The sequence below is a fragment of the Macaca mulatta genome, chromosome 1 (assembly GCF_049350105.2).
Source record: "Macaca mulatta isolate MMU2019108-1 chromosome 1, T2T-MMU8v2.0, whole genome shotgun sequence".
NCBI classification, from domain to species: domain Eukaryota; kingdom Metazoa; phylum Chordata; class Mammalia; order Primates; family Cercopithecidae; genus Macaca; species Macaca mulatta.
In genome coordinates, this window is record NC_133406.1 from 28,772,399 (window position 1) to 28,792,628 (window position 20,230).

A 20,230-nucleotide genomic window follows, 5' to 3' on the forward strand; every position below is an offset into this window, starting at 1 on the left:
CCTACAGGGCTCTTTCCACTGCTTCTACTTTTATATTTTGTTTTGCTCTCTAAATTCATTTCAGCTCTAAGTAAGGTTAAATCCTTCTCCTGTGATCTGGATTTTTAGGTTCCCTAGCAGGGATGTGTGTTTGGGCACTCACAGTTTTTCGGCCGTCTCATGGAGTTTGCAGCGGCAAGCCACCTCTTTCAAAGGTTCTGTGAATTCTTTTGGTTTTCTTGGTATGTTCATGCAGTACTTCTTGGAGGAAAATTTCACTATGTGAGTCTCCACATGCTGTTCTCTCTGTGTGGAAGCTGCGAGTTAGTCCTGCCTCCTATCCACCATTTTCCAACAATCTGTCATTAACCATTTCAAAGTATAGGATTCAGCAGCATTTAGTACATTCACAATGCTTGTAACTACCGCCTCTATCCAGTTTCAAAACACTTTCATCACACCCAAAAGCAAACTCCATACTCATTAGCAATCCTTCCCCATTCCCTTCTTTCCCCAGCCCCTGGCAGTCACTTGATTATGCCTATTTTAAACTGAGGAAACTAAAGCTGAGAAAAGTTATACAATTTTTCCAACATGACTCTGATAATAATAGCTGGTGAACACAATACTTGAACCTAGGACTTGTGACTCCCAAGGTCATACTCCTCCCACATACCTGTCTTTTATTTGCCAAGTGCTTGGGCAATCATCTGCACTTAAAAAGCCTTTACAAATTGAGTTTACTAATGTGAGTAATATATGATTTTTTAAAAAATAATAATTGTCTCTAAAGGTGAAATGGATCAAAGCCTTTAAAAGTGAATCTGTGGTGTAGCAACTGTTAACCTAGTTGTCTTATTTTATTCTCATCCCCTTAAAGAAAAAAACTGATGAACAAGTGAGGATGCTGGTGTAACTCCCTAACTTAGTTTACAGTCTGCAGGCAAAAGAGTGAGTCTAAAGTGCGTATCACCAGACAGTGTTTCTCCTAGCATTTCACTGTTGCGTTAATCAACAAGTTAAAATATAAACAACGGCTAACTTTGGGTTTCAAATTTAACATTACTTATCTCTTAGACCAGGTTCATCCACTGTGCTGCGGACTCCCAAGCCAGCACCGCTCATGCTGATTCATTTTGATTTCTGCTAATACCAGAGTCCTGTGTGGCAGAGCCATTGGCACCAGAAATTACAAGTACATAAAGTAAGTAAACAGATATAATCTTGGATTTCTTTGGATGAGGGAGGTGGGGCCTGGATTTTTCCTGTTTTGTTATTGTGCTCCAGGGAAGAACCACCTTATCACAAAGAAGCTTTCTCTGGCCAACCCTGGCTACTCCTTGGCCCAAAGTATAGGAGTAGTAAGGAGTAGTAAATGTTTGGATACTTACAATGGAACAATATCATTGATCCAACTGATTAATAATCTATCCAGCAGTATATTTACTTATGTCTTCCATGTACACAGGTAAGTATACTGCTGGGTAGATTATTAAGTGGTTGAATCAAATGGGAAAAACTTGGATTTCTAATGCAAGAGGAAAAGTCACTTTTTTTTTTAGTGCTTCCATCAGCAGCTTCTAATATTGTCTGAGATCATAACTTTTGAAGGGTGACTACCAAATGTTGGCATTTGGCACAAGTGGGAAGCAAAAGGCAAGCCCCTTTAGAATTTGACTAATCTGTTCTGTCATGTCATCTTTTTTCTGTTGTTAAAAGTGTTTCATGCTTCTTTTTGTGCATTATGTCAAAATTTATTGATTTCCATGTGATTGGCAGATCTTTTTTATTAATCCCGCTCCAGCTAAATTCACAAGAGTATAAACATCAAGGATTTGAAAATCATTTCTAGATATCCAGGTCTATGCCATCTGTTTTGCAGATGGAGAAACTGAGTCCCTGGTTATTTCTTAGAGTTTCCCCTGCATCCTAGGGAACCTGCTCTGGCCTTGTTACTGGCACAGAGGATGTAAAGCCTGGGAGAACTTTTGTTATTTGCTTGTTGTGGTTAGGAACATTTGAGTAAATGAGGAGCTGCTGCTAGAGGACAGAAATCCCAGAGTATGGCCCTCCTCGGACCCAAGTTTCTTACTAGCTGTGCTCCTTTGTTCCCAGGGACTAAGTAGGTACCTTCACCCACCCCAACTGCCATCCAGCTGAATCTCTCTCTGATTACTCCTGAAATGTCACAACCCACTTGAGGACAGGGTATCATTGTGCAGTCTGCGCCAACCAGTATTCTGAAGTATTTTCATGCCCTAGGGTGTAGGGGTGTGTGTGTGTGTGTGTGTGTGTGTGTGTGTGTGTGTGTGTGAGAGAGAGAGAGAGAGAGAGAGAGAAAGGAAGGAGGAGAAGATGGGGAATGCATAGAGGACTGGATACAAATCTGACAGTGCCAATGGCTTCTTAGTAAATGCATAGGTGAGTCACACTGGAAACAGTTAAACACTGGCTAATTGATACAGTGCAAGGTTCAAATATAGCATCATATGCATTTTCTTGGCACCAGCAAATAAGATCTCCAGGGCAATAAAATAAACTCAGAAAGTAAGACTCTTGCCCAAGAGTTTTCAACTGGCTAGATTCAAGGAACCATTGGTATGTGAGTTCTTCACGGTGCCCCCAGACTATAGTTCCTCTTATTAAGTAGACAAAAACTTAATAATTATTTATGTTCTAACAACTTTATAGTTGTTTGAACAAGTAATATACAAACTAAAAGAAAAATAATATTTTTATTTCATTCTTAATCACAATTACTTAATAATAGGGTTTATGTACCTGCTGAGTTCTGCACAACCTCTGAAACCTTGGAGTCAGATCAGACATGATCCCTTCACTTCTGTTCCACCTCGGTTTTCATGCAATACTTGCTTTTTGTCATAGCAATTGCCAAACACCCAGCTTTGCAAAGATATGATGTCACCAAATGGAACACAGTCTTATAAAATATTAAAACTGTTAACTACTTTCAGCTAATATTTAGCACAGTGTTCGACTGACATCAAGAATCACTGTGCTTCTTCAAAATTTTGAAATAACTCATGGTACCTCTGCAGTTTGGGAATGGCAGGCCTCACCTCATGTTCAGACCCCTCATGATCTATTGTCCTGCTAAACCAAAGCAGACACTCAATCTGACTTCAGGAAATTATATATTTGTATTTTACAACTTTAAAGTAGAAGAAGCAGTATAAAATTCACCAAAAAAAGGCATATTCGTTTCTAACCCTGTAGTTAAAAATCACTTTTATACAACCAATAGTGATTTCCCAACTCATTTAGTAATTTTATGTTGCTTAAGTTATTTTACTTCTTCTCTTATTCAATTCTCACCCATTAACATCTACCTTCCTAATTTAGTCTTATTTTCTTATTTTTATTACTTATTTCTTTTATATTTAGTCAGCTTTACTGAGGCTTTTCTCATTAAAATAATAATAAATTTATTTTAAACCTTCCAACAAAGGAATGACCAAATATTTATTAAATATCCATGCTGGGATGGGAAAAATATTAAAGGTAATTATTATAGAGATAGACACAAATCTTCTTGGAAGGCCGATAAATTTGCATAACTTCAATAATAGATATGGTTGAAGGCAACCTGATCTTTACCTTTAGTTAAACAAATTAAAGTAGTAGCAAAGGAAGGCAGAGTAGTTTACCTAGCTAGCTTGTTTACTCATATGATCTTAAAACTAACCTTTGATGTACCGCAGGTGCTTAAGTGCTTTTTACTCGGGAAGTCCACAATGTCAACTACCCTCTCATAGTGTTGACTCAAGCTTCTGTTAATTAATCTTACTGAATAAATGTGAGTCTGACTAGCTGATCAGGGTCAAGTCGCAACTGTTTACAGGACTCAACAGGGAGCCTGTAAGTGGCTCCGACCCTCAGGAGAACTGACAGAGCAGAATACATGTGTGTCAGTGTACTTTGTTCATACGTCGCGGGGTCAGGGGTCTGCAAGGGACAGACTCCCCGCAGCTGGTGCCCCCTGGAGAGGAGTGCTGCCGCAGTTGGAGCCCCGTGTGAGGGGTGCTGCCGCAGTAATGACTTACTGATTACTCACTCACTTGACCGCGGGGTTCCTTTCTTCACCTTCGTTTTCGGGCGGTCCCTTGCGTTTCCTTCACAGCATTCCTCGCACAGTTCCTCACACAGGCCTCACATGCGTCACCAGCTGGGGCAGCACTCCTCTCGAGGGGCACCGGCTGTGGGGTGTCTGTCCCTTGCAGACCCCTGACCCAGTGACGGATGAATAAAGTACACTGACACAGATATTCTGAGTGTCCCAGGTCCTTACAGGCTCCCTGCCGAGTCGCGACTGTTTACAAGGCTCAGCAGGGAGACAGACTGTAAGTGGCTCAGACCCCCAGCTGGACTGACAGAGCAGAATATCTGTGTGTCAGTGTACTTTATTCATCCGTCCCGGGGTCGGGGTCTGCAAGGGACAGACTCCCTACAGCTGGTGCCCCCTCCAGAGGAGTGCTGTCGCATATCCACATAAGGAGCAATAACATTTTAAATGTTGTTTTTGCATTTGCACGTGAAATCACACTCCAATAAACAGCAGTGGCATGTCAGTGTACTTTTCACCCTAACAAAATCCCCTATAAAGTGTTATCAATCACTCTGTCTAAATGCAAAGCAGTCACTAACAAGAAATTATTTTTAGTTTAAATAAAAAGGGGTGTGAGGAGACAAAATTTTTTCTGAAGAAGCACACTTAAATATTTTAAACCACTTTGGTTTCCTCCAGGCCTCTCAGGTAGGCATGACCAGCTACAGGATGCGATGCCAGATCCTCTGATCCCACCCCAGGACCCCTGCCCTCCCATGAATGCTATATATATATATATATATATATATATATATATATATATATATCCATTTTAGCAGTGACATTCCCAGAGAGCCCCAGAGCTGTCAAGCTCCCTTCTGCCAGAGTGGGGATTCAGCCTGTCCTGTCATGTCTGGGGTGCCTATTGGCAGCCTCTCCCCCTATGCTTACTAATACAGTCCCTTCCCCATACCCATCAAAACTGGACCAACTGGCCTCGTCTCTTTCCCTGGGGCCAAAATTTAGGGCCCTCAGCCTCCCGCCATGCCTCTCCCCTTTCCCCCTGGCCTGTTCTGTCCCTGAGCCCTGTGCCCTCCATCCATTCCATGGCTGGGAGTCAGTGATGCTGCCTCTGCCTTCTGATGCTGAACTGGCCTTGCTTCTACAAGTACGCTTCTCCCACAGCTGTGGCTGCAGGGACTTAACTTACAGGGAGGGGCCCGTGGCAGCTGCCACCACAGCCACAGCTGCACTGTGCTTACCATGCATCTGGGGCAGCCTTTTCTGGCAGAGGCCCTCGTGTTTTCTCATCTTGCATTCCTCTCACTGTGGTTAAGGGGTGGGGGTGAGGGGACGGAAGAGAGAGGTCTGCCTACCACAGTCTGGGGCTTCAGGAATATGAGTTTGTTGATTTAAATGAATCTCAGTCTTTCAAACAAAAATAAAAAATTGGTTTGGTTTCATATAATTGTCAATACTTGAAGGAGTGGTTGGAAGCATGAATTTTGATCTGAGAGTGAAGCTGATATTGATATTGTGTGCCTCCACATTCATGTGCTCTCATATTGGCTTTTCTCACGTTTGACAACTCAAATGGGAACATGGTGATACACCAAGCAGATCTGAACTGAAAACGTAAAGAAAAAACAAAATACCTTTCAGGGTGACTTTGAAACAGACTTTGTGTCCTTTTTTCTTTTCCTCTCTTTCTTTCTCTTATCGTCATTCTTATATTTCCCTACTTATTTCCTTCACTTTCTAAAATACAATCATTAAATACACATTTCTAGTTTACCCCATGGCTCTGATTCCAGATATACTGTGACTTTGTCTTCAAAAATAAACCCGAAATTTTCAAGGTAGATTACCACAAAAATATCAAATTAAACCCTCTACCTGTCCCATGAAAAATTCAAAAGACTGCCAGGCATGGTGGCTCATGGCTGTTGTGTCAGATACTTTAGGATGCAGAGGCAGGAGGATCACGTACGCCCAGACATTCAAAACTAGCCTGGGCAACATAGTGAGATCTCATCTCCTTAAAAATTAATAAGGGAGGCTGAGGTGGGTGGATCACCTGAGGTCAGGAGTTCCAGACCAACCTGACCAACATGGAGAAGCCCCGTCTCTACTAAAAATACAAAAGTAGTCAGGCGTAGTGGTGTACACCTGTAATCCCAGCTACTCGGGAGGCTGAGGCAAGAGAATCGTTTGAACCTGGGAGATGGAGGTTGCAGTGAGCCGAGTTCATGCCATTGCACTCAGGCCTAGGCAACAAGAGTGAAACTCCATCCCAAAAATAATAATAATAATAATAAGGAAAAGCCCCAGGGAGATTTACTGCTCAGAGAAGTCTGACTACATCTGGTCCAGCTAAGGTATGGTGGTGGCCTAGGGAGAAGGCTTCTGTTTATTGGATGTTTAACAAAAAGTTGTGTGATTTTTAAGACTAGTCAAATACAGTAGCGAGAAGGGGGGAAAAAGTAGAACAAGGAATTAAATCTGTAACCCTGTCACTGACTGGGAACAATCAGTTGAGATAGCTCACTACCTTTGGACTAGCCAATAAAAGATAATTTTGAGGAAGGAATGTTTGACCTAGGATATTAGCTTATAGCAAATTTTTACTGAGTTAACTTTTTTTTTTAAATGGAGTCTTGCTCTGTCACCCAGGCTGGAGTGCAGTGGCACAATCTCAGCTCACTGCAACCTCTGCTTCCCAGGTTCAAGCAATTCCCCTGCCTCAACCTCCCAAGTAGCTGGGAATACAGGTGCATGCCACCATGCCCAGCTAATTGTTTTGTATTTTTAGTAGAGACGGGGTTTCACCATGTTGACCAGCTGGTTTTGAATACTTCAAGTGATCTGTCCACCTCGGCCTCCCAAAGTGCTAGGATTACAGGCATGAGCCACCACCTCTGGCCTGAGTTAATTTTTAAATTGAAATGGATATAAGATGATGAATGAATTCATTTTACCCATCACAAAATCAACCCACTGCCAAATAGTTACACAACAGCTATTATAGACCAAGTGTGTTGCTAGGAGCTATAAGAAAATAAGAGACGAGACAAAGAAAATGCCTACTAACAGCTATTATAGACCAAGTGTGTTGCTAGGAACTACAAGAAAATAAGACATGAGCCAAAGAAAATGCCTACTTTGGGGAAACATATGCCTTATACATACAGAAAACTAATAGACATAATCGGTTCATCAACAATGTCTTGTGAATGATACACTGCGGTTGGTCTAGGAGTCAAGAGTAAGGCAAGCTCACTGTGGGGTCAAACAGCCTCACACGCCTCTGTGACCACCTCCAGCCCTAGTGACAGTGCTCCCTAACTCTAAAGTCCACTTTCTTCCCTCCTCTGCCCACTGAGGTCTATTCATCCTTCAAAATCTGGAGCAAACAGTACTCCTCTGTGTTGTTTCCCTACTAACCCATTGTCAGAATTGGCACCTCTTTCTTCGTGCTCTTATTGCAATTTGTACGTAAGACATATTTCTGTCTTAGCGTCTTACACAGAATCTTGTAATTATTTATTTTCATGTCTGACTTCCTGATCAGACTGATTGCTGCTCTAGAGAAAGCATCATGCCTTTTTCTTCATTTGCAATCCCAATATGCAGCCCTGGGCTTAGCAATATAGAAGCCACTGAGTGTTTGATGCCTGAACTCATCAGAGAATGAATCACAGATCTGAGTTGATAGAATCTTATAGAGCATTTGATTCCACCCTCTATAGGATCTGTTAATCTGCTTATAATACTTCCAAATATGTGTCATCTAGACGCTGTTTGAATAAAGCCAATTTTAGAGCTTGAAACACTGGAAGGGGCTATACGCAAAAATGTGCCTTTTCAGTTCCACCACTGGCCATAATTCTAACCTTTCTCTCCACGTTGATCCTTCAAACGTTTAAAGGCAAATGTTTACATTACTGAGTCAGGTGCTTAGATTAAGAGACTACTTAGATCCACTTTTGCAAAGTGAGCCCAAGGCAGTTCAGTCCTCTGCTCAAGGTCTCCACAGTTAGTTCACAGCAGATCCAGGTCTCCAGCTGTATTTCCCTCTTCTCCAGGCACTTGGAGTAGATAGTCCCTTCTTACTAAACGAGCCAGGTGCTTTCAGTCATCAGTGTGTACCTGAAGCTACATCCTAGGCAAGGAAATATATAACACTGGTCCTTCCCACACCAGGAGCCCATTTCTTCTGTCTGGGACACCCTTCTGGACATCCTTGCAGGATAAACACTACTAGCCTTTCTCCAGAGAAAAACGCCCCCCTCTACCGGCCTCCTCTCTAGTTTCAGGGGAGATAGGAAAATTGCCTCACCCTTTTTCTCAACCTGGCTCATAGAAATGGCTCCTCACCCTCCCCTAACACAGAGAACCTGCTTTGTTTCCTGCTGTCCTGCTGTGGGCACTAATGTCATGCTATGGTCAGACCTGCTGTCTTTATAGAGCCAGCATGCTTCTGTGCATAACTGCCAATATCATATGTATATATGCAATACCCTTTCCTTTTTCCTGGAATTGTTTTTCTCATTAAAGTGGATATTTTTTATCGAATGGCTACTATGTCGTACAAAAATGAGTAGCATTCAGCCGGGCGCAGTGGCTCAATCCTGTAATCCCAGCAGTTTGGGAGGCTGAGGCGGGCGGATCATGTGGTCAGGAGATTGAGACCATCCTGGTTAACATGGTGAAACCCCGTCTCTACTAAAAATACAAAAAATTAGCTGGGCATGGTGGTGGGCGCCTATAATCCCAGCTACTCAGGAGGCTGAGGCAGGAGAATGGTGTGAACCCAGGAGGCGGAGCTTGCAGTGAGCCGAGGTAGCGCCCCTGCACTCCAGCCTGGGCAACAGTGCAAGACTCCATCTCAAAAAAAAAAAAAGAGTAGCATTCTATCCCATCTTGCGAATGAGTAAACTGAGGCTCAAAGGGGGTAAGTCATTTTCCTATGTCACCAAGTTGACTCACGATAGAGCAGGATTCTGAAACACATGTGTCTACCCCCAATACCCATACTTCAACTGCCTCTCTAAATGTGAGGTCACCTTACTCCTTTTGGGCCCAAAGAGGGAGAAATTATACAAGGTTTTTGATTTTATAGTGTCCATCAGGGCCTAAAACATGACTTCCCCTCAAAGGAATCTACTATTTCTTCCCCAATAAATTATATCTGGTTGCTACGGGAAGCAAGCAGCCCTACAACACTTTTACATGTTGCTTGAAAAAAGAGGACCTTTTTATTTCATTTTAAAAATTATTGAGTATTTTAGTCTCTATAGTTAGGACTAAAATATCCAATATTGACTAAAATATTGGATATTTTAGTCTCCATAGTTGAGCTGCTTCTCTCAGGTTCCTAATGCAAAAAAACAAAAGGTGCATATCCAGATTTGAGAAGAGATTTCACCTGTGAAATAAAAAATAGCAAATTTTTAGAAAAATTATGTCTTTAGGGGCACTGCACTTAAGAAACTTAGGGAGATAAAACTGTCACAAAAATATATTGGGGGGGAAAGCTAACATCATATAATTTAGTGTTAAATGTGTGTGCTACTGACCAGAAATGCTATAGGAATTAAAAGAACAGAGGATCATTGATGTGAAAGGCAGATGAAACCAGTTCTTGGAAATGCTTTTAAAGTTTCAATAACTTACAGCTACTGAGCACTTACTATGTGCCAGGAGCTATTTTGAGACACTTTACATTATTAACCCACTTGATTCTCACAAAACACTTCAAGGAAGCTACTATTGTTTTCTTTATATTTGTGAAACACAGAAGGGTTAATCTGTCCGAGATTACACCGTAGTAACTGACAGAGCTGGGCTTTATCTGAGGCAGCCTGGATCCAGAGCCTGGTTGCTTAATCAATGCACTCTATTGCCTCTCAGTGTTCTTACACATGTGTTATTAACACATGGCCTGGTGCCAGAAGATTCTCTGGCCCATCCCAGTAGTGACTGTGCCATGTGCCCTGGAGGTGAATCAGTATTCAATTGAGATGGGAGGGATGGCTTTGCATGCCTACCCTTCTACCACAAACCCTCCCTGGCAGCCACCCTCTCTCTCTCCCACTGGTGACCATCACTGGTGACCTGTGAAAGGGACATGCCAACAGCACAGCTGGGACTGTGGCATTGTGCCAGGGGCAGGATCACACAGGGCAGCGCTGCAGTAATACCTGTGGTACCACAGGTGTGGTGGCTCCTGGTCCCAACTCCATCCCACCAGCCGCTGTGTGGTGTTGGGTCAGGTCACCACACCAGTCTGAGCTTCAGTTTTGTATGTGATAAAGAGAATGTGTCTGACAAGGTGACCTTTTCCTAGTCTGCTGATCTGTGCAGTTCTAGGGCTGCAGAATGGAGACTAGAGACAGCAGCACAGTCTGAAATGCAAGACTCTGTCCAGTAAAAGGTCCAATTCCAGCAGCTCTGCCAGAAGCTACAGCCTTGACAACTGTACTAACATTTGGCACCAGTGCTGCATGAGGGGTGGGAACATACCAAGCACAGGGTTTACCTGTGACCTGAACATTTCTCTTCTCACATTCACACACCAGAGACCCGCTACAGAAGATTCAAACTGAGCAAATCGTCTAATCCTCCAAATTCTTTTTCCTGGCTTGTTAGAGCAGCCAAGGATGGGGTGGAGCTTATGAATAAAAAGCCTGCTTCATTTTTCCCATGCAGGAGAACATGGCCAAGCGAGTCGCCATTGTGGGAGCTGGGGTCAGCGGCCTGGCCTCCATCAAGTGCTGTCTGGAAGAAGGACTGGAGCCCACCTGCTTTGAGAGGAGCGACGACCTTGGAGGGCTGTGGAGATTCACCGTAAGTGAGGTTTCAACAACTTTGTCTATTGGAGAATGGCTTGGCAGCTGGGAAATTATACCTGTGCTTCTTTCACAAGGGTTGGTGGCCTTGAGGAAGGTTAGAAATGTCTGCTAAACAGGTGGCCACGAGGAGCCATTGATATTGTAAAAGAAACAGGACACGGGTGAGCTTGGGTGGAAGTCAGAACAGACTTGTACACTTTATCTAGAGCCAAGGGGAAGAAGTGTTTGCAAAGATGCCCAAGAAGTGTGGAAGAGAATGCGGTAACTGGGCCAGGCCAGGAAAGCTCCAGTAGCAGAGGAGCAGGACAAGGGCATCTGAAGCAAGGCCAGAGACGGCAGTGCTAGGGGCAAGAGCAAGAATTTCAGCCCCTGCCTGCAAGACTGAGCAGCTTTTACCTGCTTCTTCTCCCAGCCTGGCTCCATCTGCATTAAAGACTCAGGGCTGCGTGTAGGATGAGCTCCATAATCAAGGGCCTGCTGCCCCGGCAATCCCAGTGCAGGCCAAGAACAAACAGAAGAAAAGAATGTGAGTTTTGAGTCTTTTTTTTAATTCCCTGAGCAGAAGAAAAGTAATACACTCAAGTCTCAGCAGGGTTACTGCCCGGACCAGAGAAAGGAATGAAGGGGTGAGGACCGAGGAAAGGGGACTATAAAGCCCACCCTTGCCTGGCCTGGGGTCCCATGAGCTCACAAGGGCCCTTCTTACAGCCAATGAAACCCCGAAGCCGGGCAGGGAAAATGTTCTCTGAACTCCGTGGCTCAGGCAGGGAAACATTTGCATCAAATCTTTCCAGAGTTTCTATTTTCCCTCCTTTAGAGCAAAAACATTTCCCATGAGCTTTAAATTTGCTGAGGAGAAAGCTGTCAGAAAGAGTGAAAAGAAGCAAAGTATCAGATAACCAGGCCTCAGATCCCCTGAGGGGCTGAGAGAAAGACACAGCATTTCTCTATTACAGAAGGGTAGAATTCGGAACTGAAATAAAAGTAATTCTTTTCTAGCTCAGTGAGTAAAACTCCAGAGAAGCCAAGGTTACTAGTTTAGCCACAGTCCTCCAGCATAGGCTGCTTGGCATCACATAAAGAACTGCATATCTTAAAGTGTACCCACCACCAAATGTGATCATCAATGCCCGGAGACTGCCAAAGAGGACCAGGTAAAAGAGCATGCCTCTTCTCAGGAATCAAACCACACATGTTCCAACAGGATGGCAGAAACCTGACACCTAGACCAAAAATCTCCCCCCTCCCACGTCCATCGAAGACATTACTAATCAAACATGATGCCTTTCCCCTAGGGAGCCTCAGAATCCTTCTTAACAACATGATTCCAAAGAAGCATACCTAATCAGTCAGGGTCAGGAGTTGGCTTGAAAGATGAAACTGCCTAACTAAATTAGCAGAGTTATTTAACTAAAGTAATCTCAATCAAAACAAAAACTAAACCTAAAGATCAAAAGCAGTACTTAGCCTCCTGCAACACCAGACATAAATGCTTCTTATATAGGTCACAGGCACCTAATCATTAACACTAAAAATCATTGATCTAAGAATCATGAGAAATGGGTCTAGATCCAGCTGGGCCCATTTCCAGTTGTGTAAATCAGGTAGGTCAAACACCAGTGCACAAAGCACAAAACACTGTGGGGGACACAAAAATGACAAGGATTCACCCTCCCCTCAGGAGCTGTTAGGCAGATGGAAGAAGGCTAGGATTTTGCAAGTCAGAAACAGTGCTGTGGGCATTTCATTAAGAGCAGGATGATAGCCACGTTTAGGAAGCCAGAGAAGGCTTCACTGAAGAGGTAGTGTGTGATGGACTTTGAAAACTTTCAACAGGTAGACAAGATCGAGCAGAAGACACCAGGGAGGGTAGGGACAGTAAAGAAAAAGTACCGGGCATATTTGGAAAATTAAAATAGCTTTTTGGTGCATAAGGTACACGTAAGAGGAGGAATGGGAGGGAAAAGGGTGGCTGCATGTTTGGGCAAGCGGTTTACACTCAGTTTAAAAACAATGGGTAATGAGGAACAAAATTAAGGAGATCTCCTGGTTGTTGTGTTTGTTTTGTTTGCATGATGGGAAGACTCAAAGATTTTTGTGGGCAAATAGAAACTATCTGGATGACTGGAAATAACTGAGCACATAAATCCAAATTGAGACATGATCCTGGCAGGAAAAGGGAGGAGTGGAATTGTAGGCACAGGTGCAAGGGTTAGCCCTGGCAAGGTGGGAAGACAAGAGATACACCCTCCCCAGAGATTGGAGGGGAATGGGAGGTGAACATGGAGGAGAAATTTTGAGGTAGAGGAAGAAGGTATAAGAGCACGCACACAGAGACCTCAATTCTATTGAGAAAATATGGCACCTGCAGAGGGTGAAGAGGGTGTAGGGATGGTAAATGGGGTTGGAGAATTAGAAAAATAGAGGTCAGCCAGGCATGGTGGCTCACGCCTGTAATCCCAGCACTTTGGGAGGCCAAGGTTGACAAATCACCTAAGGTCAGGAGTTCGAGACTAGCCCGGTCAACATGGCAAAACCCCGTTTCTACTAAAAATATGAAAATTATCCAGGCATGGTGGCATGCACCTGTAATCCCAGCTACCCAGGAGAATTGCTGGAACCTGGGGGGCAAAGGCTGCAGTGAGCTGAGATTGTGCCACTGCACTCCAGCCTGGGTGACAGAGCAAGACTAGCTCTCAAAAAAAAAAAAAAGAAGAAATATTCTGGAGAATGCAATTGGACATCAAAAAGATGAGTAAGCGGAGTATCAAGCAGTAGCCAAGGTAAAATGGCACCCAACTTGCAAGTCATTCCAGCTCTATTACCTCATTTATAAAATGAAAACATGGGACCAGTATGAAACACATACAAAAGCTGAATTAGTAGGGGGCTTAGGAAAATCCACCCTCACCTTCATGCAGCAGCCTTCTCTTGACACTGCAGCCTTTTTAGGCACCTCTGTAATACCTTGAGATTCCTCTAAAGCTTGACTGGAAATTCCTAAACTAGGCGGCCTTAAAGGTGCATTCAGCTCTTACATGCAATGAGTCTCCTGAGTCTTTGTAGAGGCATTCCTTTTCCTCCTTCCCCAACACACACAGGCACACACACATCACACACACACACACACACACACACACACACACACACACACAAAGGTTAGAGATGTCTTTGCACTCAAGGTAGGTGGCCCATTTAAAACCTTTAGAATTAAAAACCCTGCCCTGGCAATGGCTATGCTTACCAGAAAGTGTTCAAAATGGAATTCTTATTGCCTTAGGGTGAAAGGGACCCTAATGCAAAAGTAGAAAGGCAAATTGCAGAGATCCAATAAAACACATGTGGAGAAAGTTTCCATTTCCAGATAGGGAGAGGGCCCAGAGAATGGAGACATTATAAATTACTGCATTTTGGCCAGACACAGTGGCTCATGCCTGTAATCCCAGCTCTTAGGGAGGCAGAGGCAGGAGGATAGCTTGAGCTCAGGAGTTCAAGACCTGCCTGGGCAATATAGCAAGACCCTGTTCTCCACAAAAAGAAAAGAAAAGACAAAAATAAATAAATAAATTACCGCATTTCATTGGATACTCACAAGGTCGTGACTCTGGCCTCTCCCAGCTACCACAGTTTTAAGGAGAAGAGAGATCAGGCAGGAGTTACAATGAAAAAGAAAGAACATCATACCCTGGGAAAGGAGAGAGGGTAGAAACCACTAAAAAGAAAAATGCTACAGGGATAAAGAACCACTTCTGACCCAAGTAGAGTCCGGGCATGCGTGTGGAACACTTCTCAGACTCTTCAGAGGGAGGGGAGGCTTAGGAAAGTAACACTGTAGGTTGACTATCACCGTTACAAAGTGATACTTGAAACAAAATTTGAGGAATTACCATCAAATATTACTTTCAGATCATTGTAGTGCAGGAAGAGACTTTGAAAACAGTCTTCAGGTAGAAGCACACAGACATCATCTAGAGGTGACTAACAGTACTGTGGGGTAGAAACACACTGGACTTCATCCTTCACCTCCCTGTAACATTTGCTGGGGCCCATTAACCCTCCCTAGAATGATGTCTTCCTCATGTGCATCCAGTTCTTTTCCTCGGCACATGCACGCTTTCATTTATTCAACAAACATTGATTGAAATCCTACTATGTGCCTTACATACGACGTAGTTTTACATTCAGTGAGGGCAATGATGAAGTGTAAAAATAATTCACACTTATAAATCACTGAGGAATAGTTCCTCAACTATTTCTTCTTTAGGTTTGGCAAATCTGATTCCTGTGAACTTTCATTAAAATCCTTATTTCTAAAACGTGTCTTCATATATTCAATAAACATGTTTTAATTACGATCATCCTAGTGGGGTACCCCTGACAGGCCCCTATTCTCATGGAGCTTGCATTCTTGAAGGTTCCTCAAATTTCCTCTGAGGTTTCCACAGCTCTCCTGCGATATAGACCCAGGAACTGGACCCTGCCCTCCAGCGAGAGTCTGACTCTCACCAGGGAGAAGGGGCAACAAAGTAAACTGGGTGCCAGCTGTTTTAAGGAAATGAAAAGAAGGAAGAAATTAACATTCTTGGAGAACAGGAGACGTGAATGTTGTGTATATAGAGAGAAGGTCTCTATTTAGGGATGACTTTTATTATCACTTTATATCTGGTTTTTTTTTTTTTTTTTAATGAGAAAGAAAAGAATTGACTTGACAAAATTTTCTTCTCATTGCCTACACTCCTGCCTGAAGGACACAAGCTCAGGAAAATAAATTTCCATGGTAGCTGTGAAAGAATAATACAAATAATGATTAATATTATTGACAGTCTAGACGCATTGTTCCATTAGTACCATTAGCATGATACCATTGCTTCCTTGTTCCAATAGCATGATAGCTATCACTCCAATTTATCCTAGGGGATATATAATATTATTTTTCCAGCATATAGATATAGAAACTGAGAGAAGTTAAGAAAACTCCCAGATCACCCAGCTAAAAATGTAGACCTTGAGTATAAACCCAGGCAGTCTGGCGTTGAGGCCTATTCTGTTAAGAACTACATTGCATGCATTTCTGGAGTCTGTTTCACAGCTCAAGAATCAGGCCAACCCTGGGCTGTGTCTCAAGGAGTCCAAGCAAGTATGCCAGTGGTGATGGTCAATGCCAGTGGTGATGGTGACCTCCCCACTGTACTGCGGGACCAAAATGGACCAGAAGGACAGAAACCCCTCTGCTCGTGCTCTTAGTCTCTTCCCTCTTTCCACAGTTCAACACTCCTCTCCTTTTTTCTCCACTCACCCATTTTTCTCTTCATGAAAACAAAAATCTTCTCCTAAGTGGCCCCATCCATTTTTAGAGGCATGTGTTTCCACCGTCAGAGTTCAAGGCAACTGCTGGACCCCCCAGGTACAATGCTCAGAGGATCTGCAGCGCGGGTGGGAGGGTGCGGGCTGGCTATTGAAGTCTGGCAGGGCCTGGAAATCACTGGGGCAGATTGCACAGTGAGATGAACACTGGAGGTGAGGGCCCAGGTCCTACCAATACCATTCAGAAGGGGCATAGACTCATACTCTCTGTGTATATGCTAAATACTCCAGACCTTTTCTATTTCCAGGAGAAACAATCAGTGGAAGGAAAGAGAGACAAGAGTAAGTACTGGTCTTAGATTTTATCCTGAGGGCTAGGTTTCTTCTCTAAGCTACAGTTTCTCATATATTAACATCTGTGATACATTATTTCACAACAAGCTTCAGTGTTTCCTGGAAGCACTTCATCTTTCTGCCTTGACAATTATCTTCCTATGTTTTGAGAAACGGAAGGTTTCTTTTTCCCTTTGTTTTTGTTAGTTAATTGGCTTTAAGATTTCATAAAATAAATGGTTCCCTGGCTTATTCAGTTTCTATGAATCGCTGATATTTAAACATGCCATTATAAAATGCTTTAAAATTTTTAATTTATATATATACACACACACAAATTTTTATATATATTAAATTTATATATATAGAGAGAAAAAGTATATTTTGGGTATATTGAGTTAAATAAAATATACTCTTAAAATTAATTTCACTTGTTTCTTTTTACTTTTTTAATGTGGCCACTGGTAAATTCAAAAGTGTTTATGTGGCTTCTATACATCCTATTGGGCACCCTAAAGCACTCTCACTGAAAATATGGTCCATGGGCCAGCAGCATCTGCATAGGAGCTTGTTAGAAATGCACAATCTCAGCCAGGCACAGTGGTTCTCACCTGTAATCACAGCACTTTGGGAGGCCGAGGCAGGCGGATCACAAGATCAGGAGATCGAGACCATCCTGGCTAACACGGTGAAACCCCGTCTCTAGTAAAAATTAAAAAAAAAAAAAATTAGCCAGGCATGGTGGTGGGCACCTGTAGTCCCAGCTACTCGGGAGGCTGAAGCAGCCGAATGGCGTGAACCCAGGAGGTGGAGATTGCAGTGAGCCGAGATCGGGCCACTGCACTCCAGCCTGGGCAACAGAGTGAGACTCCATCTCAAAAAAGAAAAAAAAGAAAAGAAAAGAAAAAAAGAAATGCACAATCTCAGGCTCAGCCTGACTTACAGAGTCAGCATCCACATGTTAATAAGACTACCCAAGCACATCCTAACAAAATTAAAAGGTACTGAGCTACAGAGCTATGCTTCTCAAACAGTGAAGAACAATCAAGTTTTTTTCCAATTAATTGTAGACTGTTGTCAAATATAATAAAAAGAATTCTTAGAAAAATTAAAATCACACAAAGAAAAAATACAAAACGTAAATTTTAAATTTATAGAGTCAGAAATTATAAAATGAATTTCAGTAAGTGTCATTAAACGACATAGATATAAGAGAAAACAATTACAAAAAATGAACACATTGTTCTTTGAAACATAGGCAATTGACACAGAGAGTCATCATTATGCTTGTAACTTTTTGCCAAACAAATATTTTGTAAGAAATTGCAGTTCTGCATGTTAGACACTGGTAGACACATTTTAAATACACATTTTTATATTACTATTTAAGGTTTTTAATATGACAATTAATCTTGCTTCCTGGTTGTCAATTTACCTAATCTGGTTTGAATGGATGGCAATGCTCTTTGCAGGGGATAATATGTATCTAAACTATTTCTAAACATTGCTTAACAGCAGTCAAAGTAGAGAAAGGAGGCTCACGGAGCTATGTTGATTGAAATGAGGAAGAGATTTTTAAACCAGTCTCAGCAAGTTCAGGGTATTTTTTAACTGCTATCCAAAATGAAGCTGATAGTGCTATATTTTTTTTAATGTATCTTCAGTCTTTTATCCGTAACCAGTTCAAATAACTTATACTATAAGGTTAAATATAAATTATCTTTCAGTGAAAGCAAATGATTCCAGATTTAATGCACTTTTGGATGACAGTTTTCAAAATAACCTTAAAACGTCGCACATGATAATGCAGTCCTATGGCATATGACTAGTACCCAACTCAAACTCATCACACAAGTTAGACAAAAACAAGACCGATTTATATCCTGTTCAACAAAATGGTGACCACATGCTTACATATTGAGCAATGCCAAATTATTGCTATAAAAGTTTCTAAATGCTTACTCTTGATTTCTGTAGTTATCCTGTAACAGACTGGTAACAAACAATTCATATCAGTATTACTCTGCAGACTATATTTGAATAACACTGCTTTAGATATTCCAGCTGAATAAAATATCAAGATTTAAATAGTCATCTTTCTCAAGCATTTTAGCTGAGTTGGTGTGACGGGTGGGCCTCAGATAAGCAGGTTATAATCAACTCTTATCAGTCAATGAGATAAATAACATTAATTTAAACCACAGAGGTATATTTATAATTTTGTTATCTGTGATTGCTGTATATTTCATGCAGATACATGAATCTATATGTGATATCAGTTCATATCCTTTGCAGAAACAGAGAAAGCCCTCTGTATGTGAGGTTTATGCTCGTGTTTCTACTTGTTTGCATAAATTAAATAATTTTTATTTCACAGGAAAAATGAACTCTACATATGCAAGATGGTAAATAATGTTAAAATACAAGAACCTTTCCACTGAAATCAGAATAATCCTCCTTACCACTGCCCAAAAGACAGAGGCAATGTATATTAAAAACATTACTGAAACTGCTTATTATTTAACTTTGCTGTAGTCTTATGAGATATTGATATTTGCTAGTTATTTGAGTAAAAACTGGGGGTGGGAAATTGGTTAGTGCTATGCCACACACACAGTTGTCCAATCTGGAAACCTTTGACTGCTTCCTCTCTCAACCCCTAAATCTAATTGATTTTGCAATCCTATATGTTCTGCCTTACTGCCACCTCACAAATCTCACCTTTCTGGGTTCCAGTTGTCATTGCCTCTGCTCATGCCCTCATTAGCAATTAAGTGGATTTGTGTTTTAGGCTCCGGGCTAACGCCCCCTTCCTTCTGTCCCAGTCCCGTCTAATTCACCTTTTGTAGAACCAGAGTTATCTTTCCAAAATTTAGAAGTGATATGAATCACTTCTATATTTAGAACGTTCAGTAAATTGGCATAACCTTCCTGTAAAATCCAAATTCCTTAACTTTGGATACAAGATCCTTCATAATCTGAACCATCTTCTCCATAATCATTTCCAGAATACCCCATAAAACCAAATTACCTAGCAATTGTCCATCATTCAGATAAATACCATTTCCTGATTCTCATGTATTTCTCTATTATCCTGTGCTTGGCAGTGATACTGTGTGCATCTGGACAGGTGAGTTCTTCCCAGGCTTATTTGTGAGCATGCAATGAATGTTCATGTGTGTGCACTGTTTGTACAGGAACATGTTGAAGAAGGCAGAGCCAGTCTCTACAAGTCTGTGGTTTCCAACAGCTGCAAGGAGATGTCTTGTTACTCCGACTTTCCATTCCCAGAAGATTATCCAAACTATGTGCCAAATTCTCAATTCCTGGAATATCTCAAAATGTATGCAAACCACTTCAACCTTCTGAAACACATTCAATTCAAGGTAAGACACAGAACATCAGTTAGTAGTCAGAAAGTATTTCCTACATATTTTCTCTTCTCTCTCCAGCCTAGCCATGGGCTCTGTAGATGAGATACTAAACTGGCAATATTAATGACACCTGACTAGATTCATTTTCTCCCTATACTCACTCCCCACTTCAAGTAAATCTGGAGGTGGGGGTGGATACTTTGTGTAAAGATTCACAAGTATAAAATTTTAGTTTGCAATACTTATATCCAAGTATCTTAGGAAACCTAAAAATATCAAGCCACATTTTCAGCTTGGGCCAAATGCCTACCCACATGGAC

General features: G+C 41.9%; 1 protein-coding gene across 5 annotated transcripts in view; it reads left to right on the top strand.

Moving 5' to 3' along the window:
- The first annotated feature begins 1,051 nt into the window (after positions 1 to 1,051).
- The window catches only part of FMO1 (flavin containing dimethylaniline monoxygenase 1), a 37,884-nt gene continuing 18,705 nt past the window's right edge, over positions 1,052 to 20,230 (top strand). For 3 of the 5 annotated variants that reach the window (XM_028840251.2, XM_077965017.1, XM_077965063.1), the window contains exons 1-3: positions 1,052 to 1,183; positions 10,757 to 10,894; positions 19,734 to 19,922. In XM_028840251.2, coding sequence (XP_028696084.1) covers positions 10,763 to 10,894; positions 19,734 to 19,922 — 321 coding nt within the window. In that variant the 5' untranslated portion in view covers positions 1,052 to 1,183; positions 10,757 to 10,762. 5 annotated transcript variants of the gene reach the window in all.